Below are 8,793 nucleotides of genomic sequence, written 5' to 3' on the forward strand. Positions count from 1 at the left end.
AAGCCTATCACGTACATACAACTATGCATGTCTCATCAAACATTTTGGTGTTTGGACTTTCGATTTATAATACCTAATTAACGTTGGTATTTTTACCTAATTAAGGTGATGAACATGAAATCACTGGGATTGGGGGATTTAGGAGAATAAGAGTTTACTGTATTTGTTAACGAAATCAAACGTTTCAAAAACACAAAAGAGAGAAAGGAGGTGGGTTTACATCTATATCTTTTAGTAAGATCAATGACAATTGATCACCCTACATTTTTAGAGCGGCAATAGACACACCATTTTTGTTATAAAGATTTTGTGTTTTAGATCGGTTTTATATATCTTCGTGATTTGGATGTCTTGCGATCAGAAACTACATTTTATAGTCGGAAGCTTAATTACGTGTGAGTGTCAAAATGATTCTCCCTCCAAAGTCTCTTTTTCAGGTGAATATTTTTACCAAAAAGGGTCATGTGAAAAATGAAGTGAATGAAATTTGATTATTAATGTGGGTTATGCGAGAACATAATTAATTTAGAGGCTTTTGGTCAAAATAAAACGCCCACCATATACACGCAGAGAGGGAGGAAGGTTTGGACTAAAATCTCATACAAACAGGTCTAAACCAGCAGGATTAATTAGTAATGGTGTTGCTCTGAAAGGGACGAGCTAGAGAGCTAAATTATAAACCTGCCTGAAAACACAAAACACATTGCAGTCAACAAGAAGCCTCTAAATGACTTTTACAACCTTTTTTTTTTCGATATATTCTCTGCCATTTTCTTGATTTTTTAATCTGCAGAATCTTCTCCTGAGAATTATATTCATCTGGGTATGGATGTGTACAAAAACAAACAGTATATTTTTGCATGACTTGACTCTCAATCTAAACCAGTAGAGTCATTGAAACAGTGCCACTGAACTTGCTGAGAAGTTGATCGTTCAGCAACTCATATTCCAAACCACTACTTGACTTTGAATTCCGAGCAGTCGAATCCTAAAAGTCCGTACAGATTGAACGAAAACTTGTACCACACCAGAACCCGATGAAGAAGAAGAAGAAGAAGAAGGAACCTTCCCCAGGAATAGTTTCGTTAGGTTAACTTCGATCTTGACCAGAATCTCATTGTGCGATTAGCAAAACCAGATTGATACGAGTTTAATATCAGCGACCATTTTAGACAGCATCTTTCACATTCATAATATTAAACCCTAGAATAGCGAAACTGGTCCAGGGTTTTGATTCCAGAGGACCCGCCTACTTCATTTGGGTCCCTTCAAATTGGAAACCCTCTACCCTTTACGACCAAATAAGAGAGGATTAAGATTAACACAGAAATGTAAAGCATGAGTTCTGTAGTGTCACTGTGGGAAAAGAAAGGCAGAGAGCAAAGATGCCCATGAAGAGAATAATTGCTAGCTGCTACTGATGCTGCTAAAGATGAAGCTGCCCTCTATTCTATCATGGCCTCCAATGTTATTGGCACCAATGCTTTTGTGCACATCACTAGCTAGGACAAGAAGATTCGTTCTCATATGGGGGCATAGGCAGAGCATGGACTTTCCAAAATCATGTGTGCGTGTGAGTCTTCCTTCTATTATACCCTATAAACTGCAAAAGGTTTTGCTAAGATATCAGCTTTGTTCTTGGTTTGGTACGGTAGAAATGATGGAGTCCCTACACGTAACTATTTTGGGAGCAGTTGATGGGGATTAGACAACGCACTTAGCAAGTGGTTTGAGCATTTCAATTGTCACAGTATTATTCCTTGTGACCCTTTCTCTTTATGATCATGTTACACAAACCTCGTTGACTGTAACTGTATAGGCTTGTTTTGAGTATTCTGATGATGTTTAATACGGTATCGGAGCTTAGAATGTGTATTAGAACTTTGATTTTAAAGGGGTTTAAGATCGAGTTGAAGAGGTTGTCGACTGAAATGTGTGTTAGGAAATTGATTCGAAAGGATTTTAGGTTCGAAAAGATAAATTTCTAGAGGTTTTAGATACAAAGTCTCCAATCTCTCTTACATCATTGGTTTAAGGTTTTGGAGACTAGTCGTTGTTGAACTCATCATGTAACATTTACTGAAGTCAATTTTGAAGTTTTTTCTCCATCTCTATGTTCAAATTGAGTTTGAGTACATGTGAATAAAAATGTTTTTAGTGTGCTATGTATTATCAGTTCTTGTTTCCCACAACTAAAACAATTCCGAGTTCCCCACCTTCACTTTGGAATGAATTGAGAGCTCCCTTGGTATAACCTCCCCCAGAATTTCACAGCAATATATGTGAGAATAATTGAACAAGTGTTTTTCAGGGCAGTGCATTAGGTGACTTTGAACTTAACCATTCATTATAGTATTGATGTTTGAAACTTATGTTCCAATGAAAGACCTAGTGACCCTCCTTGAGACATGTAGTAATGATTGTGAGATGTCCAAAATCAAATTTGGGGTCCTCACATCTTGAATTTGACTTTGTAATAGGAGAGGGAACTAATTGAGAATTTTGCCCACCATACAAAATAGTAATACATTTTCTCATATATGAAAGACCTATTCCCCTAATAAAGTGCATAGAGAGAGATGTGGAACTCAACCTCTTCTTCAGATTTCATTTTCAGTGAAGATTACTTGATTCTGCCATCTCAATCTTGTTTAGATTATGCCCAAACAAAACAAGAGAAAACAAAGAATGAATGATTTTGGATTTCCTAGGCATCTCCCTATCCTTTTATGCAAATTGCTATATAGGAAAATTGTACACCAAGACATGGAAAAATCACCAAGCATGACTATTGCATAAAAGAAGCTAGTTAAGTTGGGCATGAGGGATCACATGGATCATCAATATGAAAGCACAAATCAATATAAACTTGTCCACAACTTATTGTGCATGGAGCATATATATCTTTCTCCTAAATGAAAGCTCATGAAATGTCCCCCCACAATTTGAGTTATACATGCCAACCCAAACACAATGCATCTAGTTTAGGGATATATCTAGGCTAGTGGTGGAGTCTTATTGGCATGTGAACTTGTCACAAGTGCTGGAAAGTTACACACACAAAAACAGGGTTAGATATCTAGTTAGCTAGCATAGCTAAAACACTCCAAGAGGACCATTCCCTGTGAACCAAACCTTTTTGTTATCTTGTAAGAATCTAATCCTAGCTAGCAAAATGGTGGGGAGAGAGAGACACATAGAGAGATGGAGAAGGCAGAGGAGGAGGGAGTTGGGGGAAAGTCATGAAGGGCATGATTTGCCTTGGAGAGTCCACACAAAACCCACCAAAGATAAAAAGTGGCAAGATTTGTTGAAGGCTTTCTCTATAGTGGGATTGTGACACTTGAAAAAGATGGGTATTGGTGACAAGAGGTCCCAACTGAAACCTCGCATATAATCTCTGCAGCAAAAGAAGAAGAAGAAGAAGAAGAAGAAGAAGAAGAAGAAGAAAGAAGAGAGAAGCTGAGGAGGGAAATGAAAGAGACCCACGAGGGTGTTGATTATCTCTGCATGTGAAAGCCACTAATGCTATGAACCTGCACCTTCATCCTTCATATCACCGTCCAAATTTTTTTTTGGTTACATCACCTTCATCCTTCATATCACCGTCCAAATTTTGCTGCCAACCATCCATTTTCTTCTTCTTTTTATCTTTGCTTGTCACAGTGTTGCATTCGGTATCAGTCTATCAGATTGTACCTTGGCTTTGTTTTCATGTGTTTCGGACCCTTTCTCTATTTCTACCCAAACATGATGCCGCTACCAAACCCATCTGTTACGATCTCTAGCTAAATTGGCAACTGAACACAAGCCTAGCAGAGCCTCGTTGACAATGTAATGTCAAAATTGATAGGGGATGATGCTTCGGTTGGTAATTTTGTTAAACCCTTATGGAAGGCCAAACCAACCTCCGCAGGCTTTGCTTGCATATCTCACAAGATGTGCCTTTTAGGGCATTCAAACTGAGAAATAAGAGAAGTTGGTTGCTTATTGTTTAACCCATTACTGAAAAGGCTAAGCTAAAGTAAAGAAAAACAAACCTAGTAAGACCATAGGGAATGATAAAGACCTACTCACAATATAACGGTTTGCTTTGTCAACACGCAGTCACGCACCAAACATAATAGATATATAAATTTTAGAATTAGCAAAATGGCAATCCCTAAAAAATCACCATCAACACCGCAGGGAGCCTCAGGGATTTACAAAAGCGTAGCAGGCAACAATGGACTCAAATATCAGTCTATAAACTGTAACCCGGATTTGATCAAAATTCAACTACAGACATGTAAATGATCAAGGATTGTTGCTGCCACCAGAATGCTAAAATCAACTTTCAATCATTGGCTCAGGGCCAGATGGTTCGGTGTTGGATTTGTTGGATTGCTGTACAGAGTTGAAAAGAATGTCCTTGATAACCTAAAGCAAACAGAGATAAGTGCAATTTAGTTAATAAATGAGATGATTCGATTTAATCTAATTATTAGTATGATAACTCTCGCCATTAAGTTATATGCACACCTGTGACATCAGACCATGCACTTGCTCCACAGTTATCTTTGCACTGTCCCGAGTAATTTTAGCAAGTTGTGATTCTTCCTGCTACTCATGAAAGCATTAAAATTAGCAACCACACTTTTACTGAGGGGTGAATAACAGTAACAAGATGTTAGAAATGGCAACTATGCCCTGTAAGCATTGAAATTCACCACCTATACATTTGCAAATTGATATGGATCTAAATTACTAAATCCCTCAGTGTCAGACTAGATTGTGCAAAAATATTGCATGGCTACGATACTGATATGCAGCGAAATGTAGAAAACAAACAGGTGTATCCTCAAAACATCATATCCAGCGACGAATACATAAAACATACAAACAAAATGCAGTATTCTTTTTCCTTTTGTAGAATCATTTTCCAAAAAGACTGGCCAGCCAAGTGTAAAAAAACCAAGAAAACAGCAAAAAGAACAAGCAAGTCAACCCCAGACACAACAACCATTTTGTAACAGAGCCTTTTAGTGTGTGTGTGTGTGTGTGTGTGTGTGTGGTCTATACGTTGAGTAACAGAAAAGAGAGAAAAGCATGGAAAAAAAAAAAAAACAAAAAGAAGAACAAAATGATGTGACGAGGAAGGATATAAACATTTGCTTGTTGTTGTTTGTCACAAACTTTATTTTAGAAAAAGTGGTGGTCATAGTCTTCAAGTTTGCATTAACAACTACATACATACACTGGAATGATATAGTTGCTGAAATTTTTTTGGTGATAATATATGACTGTCATATTGTGCCTCTATATGACTAGCTGAAAGAAACATGTGAGAATGTGAGGGATTAATGTCCATAAGATTCTTCCACCCTAACCTTCCCTACACACTTTCCTTTAAGCAGTTTTAGCATATTTGTGTAATAATCTATTTAACTACAAAGAAAGATAAAAGCAGAGGTGGATGGGGATTAAAGACTTACATCCTTCTTTCGTTGTGTGGGTGTTACTAATGGTCCAAAGCGGGAATGAGACAAATGATTCTCTGCTTGCTCCAGCTTTTCAGCTACAAAATGCAAAGGATATAGATTTAACATTTGCTTGAATACTATGTATCTAAATCATTACAAGAAGTGTGAAATAAAATGTAACAGCTAAGGATGTACCTAAATCCGAAATTTGTCCTGCAACATAGTCTCCATTACCCAACAAAGGTGAGGAGGATAGAGTATTCACCCAATACTTATTCCAGAGCAGATCCAAGAGGTGGGAGTCAAGGCAAGACTTGAAATAAGTGATATCCAGAGAGTAATACTGCGAAAACACATGGCAATGGAGCTAAGACCACAGCAAACTAAAACCTTAGCTAAACAACTGCGAGATAAATGGGCAGTAACCTGTTTACAGTGCACACCAAAGTCCTCAATTTTGTTGAGAGGAATGGTCTGATACTCGGAGATGGGATCATCTGGAGGCTTGTATCCCTCTGGGTATGTCCTGAACGCACCGATGTCAACCTTCCCAGCAGACACTGTCCGAGTGGGGTCAATAACAACAGCCAAGAAGGGCTCCTGAAATTGCTGGTTCAACATCTGAGTTGAAACATCAATACCCGAAAGCCAGCATCCATAACCAGGGTGAGAATGGTACCATCCAACAACATTCTCCAGTCGCCCCGCCTACACAATAACACACTCACTAAGTGTACCAACCTTTTAAAAAAAAAAAATCAACTAAAGCAGCTAATACAAGTTATGTGCATCACATTTAGCATAAGTCCTACTGTGAATTCAATATCTCAGCAGACAAGTAAAACTAGGGTTATATAGACACCATATTTAATATAGTGATTCATTTACAAGCAAGCTCATTCCTTTTGCTTCTCAGATATACAAACAAACACATACAAAGCCATAAACCCTGAATTTCGGCCATCTAAAGCAGCAATAGGATTATTAGGGTTTCCTAAATTAACAATTACAACCAATGCAGGAATTCCACAACATAATTCAGCAACCACAACAGCAAATTAGGGTTTCTAAACCGCCACATCAAATTAGGGTTTATAAGAAAAAAAACAAAAAACAAAAAAGAGAGAAAAAGCAGGGACCTGTTTGTTAGTCTGGGAATAATCAACCATATACTCATAGGCATCGGCCTGGGCATTAACCCTAGTCTCGGTCCCCTCGACCGGCAAAGCAAACGCGTCCATGACGATGATGGCGTCGCCGTCGGTCTTGCCCTGCATGAGGCCCATGACCTCGATGGTCCCACCGGAGCGCGCGTGGACGACCATCTTGAGGAGCGCGAGTGCGGAGATCTTGACGCGCTTGAAGAAGTGGGGGTCGTTAACCCAGGGCTTCTCCTGCTGGAACTTCGTCTGCGCCGCCTCGTCGTAGTAGAAGATGGCGTCGGCCGAAGGGTCGGTCTTGCTCATCGCCGGAGGAGTGTCCATCGGAACTATGTTGTTCTCCAGCTCCCACGTTTTCTGCGCTATTTCCGCATCCATGGTGTTCTCCGATTTCTCTCTCAGCGGTTTCTCTCTGCAAAACTAAAACAGGAGAGAGTGTCTCTGTATCACTGCGGGAGAGGGTAGTCTCGTAAATATGTAGAAGATCGATGCCCATCTCCGTAAATGGTCCATGGACCGTGTCTGGGCTTTGTTTTTTGGGTTTTGAGAAGAGTGATAAAACAAGGCCCAAAAGGATATATTTGTATTTTTTGTCCTTATCAGTGTAAAACCGTAGAACCTCCTGGGGCCAATTCCATAGAAGTCAATTTTCAAACATTTTTTTTCATAAAGGTCCACCTAAACATTTTTACTCATATAAGTCTACCTAAGCCTAAATAGAGTTTTATATTAGGTATAGAAGTTCAACAAAATTACAGACTGTCATCCAACAAAAAAAATTAGATTTTCTCTCTTATATTTATAAGAATGCAACTATTATAAAAAGTCAACAACCACTCTCATCTTATAAAAGTCTCCGGCCAACCTCCGGCGAGGTTTCCGGCCGATCTTTGGCGAGGTTTCAGGCCGACCTCCGACTAGGTTTCCGACCGACCTCCGACGAGGTTTCCGGCCGATATCCGACGAGGTTTCTGACCAACCTCCGACAAGGTTTCCGACAATCACAAAAGCTACTACTACCAGCTACAAAAACTACTACCATCAGCCACAAAAGCTACTACTACCAGCGACAAAAGCTACTAGTCTATTACTACCAGCTATAAAAGCTACTACCACCGACCACAAAAGCTACTACTACCAGCCACAAAAGCTACTACCATCGACCATAAAAGCTACTACGACCGGCCACAAAAGCTACTACCACAGGTCACAAAAGCTACTACGACCGGTCACAAAAGCTAGGCCACAAAAGCTACTATTACCTGCTACAAAAGCACAAAAACTGCTACCACCAGCTACAAAAGCTACTACCACCGGCTACAAAAGCTACTACAGTGATAATTCTGATGACCTCCGATGAGGTCACAAAATATTTTGTCGCCGACAAGAAAAGCTACTACCACTGTCAATAAAAGGTACTATCGTCATGAACAAAAGCTACTACTGTTAGAAAGAAAATCTACTACCTTCAACAACAAAAGCTACTACCTTCAACAATAAAAGCTACTACATCCAGCAACAAAAGCTATTAACTCTAGCAACAAAAGCTACTTCAAAAACAAAACTACTACCGTCAGCAACAAAATGTACCACCGGTAGCAACAAAAGCTACAACCATGCATAAAAAAAGCTACTACGTACCAAGTAATACAAATTTAATCAATGTGTCAAAAATATACTATTATAGTGTGAGAAATATACCATCATAATGACGAAAATATACTATCACTGTTGAAAATATACTATCATACAATGAAACTGAGACATAATTATAAATCTTGATCCCATTCATTTCCTACACAATCAGAACACAATTTTGTGATGTCTCGTCCACTCGATTTCTATCGAATATGAAACTTGGAACTCCTCCAGTACTCATTCTCAATTCACAGCAGTCCACTCAATCAATAATATTGTCACTGTGTCAAAAAAATACCAAGACAAACATAAAAAAATACTATCAGTGTATCAAAAAGATACTACGTACATAAACATATTCAATATGGCTCGCAAGTAAATAATCGGTAACACAATCATCAACCACACAAAGCAGTAATAATCGAAATAATATGGCGACGAATGCAAAACTACAAAGAATGAGTTCCTACATGCTTCATACCATAACTCACAGACCACCCAACGTATAAATAAGAAAGAAAAGAACAATAGAC

The 8,793-nt window shown here is 38.8% G+C and overlaps 2 protein-coding genes across 2 annotated transcripts in view; both read right to left on the reverse strand.

Annotated features, from left to right (window-relative positions):
• The window catches only part of LOC101312889 (group 2 truncated hemoglobin YjbI-like), a 771,661-nt gene that overhangs the window by 331,725 nt on the left and 431,143 nt on the right, over window positions 1-8,793 (reverse strand). The window lies entirely within an intron of this gene.
• Window positions 4,111-7,070, reverse strand: LOC101301458 (COP9 signalosome complex subunit 5a-like). The gene is made up of 6 exons (XM_004291211.1): window positions 6,602-7,070; window positions 5,889-6,170; window positions 5,658-5,805; window positions 5,475-5,557; window positions 4,522-4,599; window positions 4,111-4,419 (listed from the first exon to the last, which is right to left on the reverse strand). Exons 1-6 carry the CDS (start codon window positions 6,998-7,000, stop codon window positions 4,330-4,332), a joined length of 1,080 nt encoding a protein of 359 aa, XP_004291259.1. The 5' UTR covers window positions 7,001-7,070; the 3' UTR covers window positions 4,111-4,329.

Source organism: Fragaria vesca, linkage group LG2 (genome assembly GCF_000184155.1).
Source record: "Fragaria vesca subsp. vesca linkage group LG2, FraVesHawaii_1.0, whole genome shotgun sequence".
In the NCBI taxonomy this organism is placed as follows: Eukaryota; Viridiplantae; Streptophyta; class Magnoliopsida; order Rosales; family Rosaceae; genus Fragaria; species Fragaria vesca.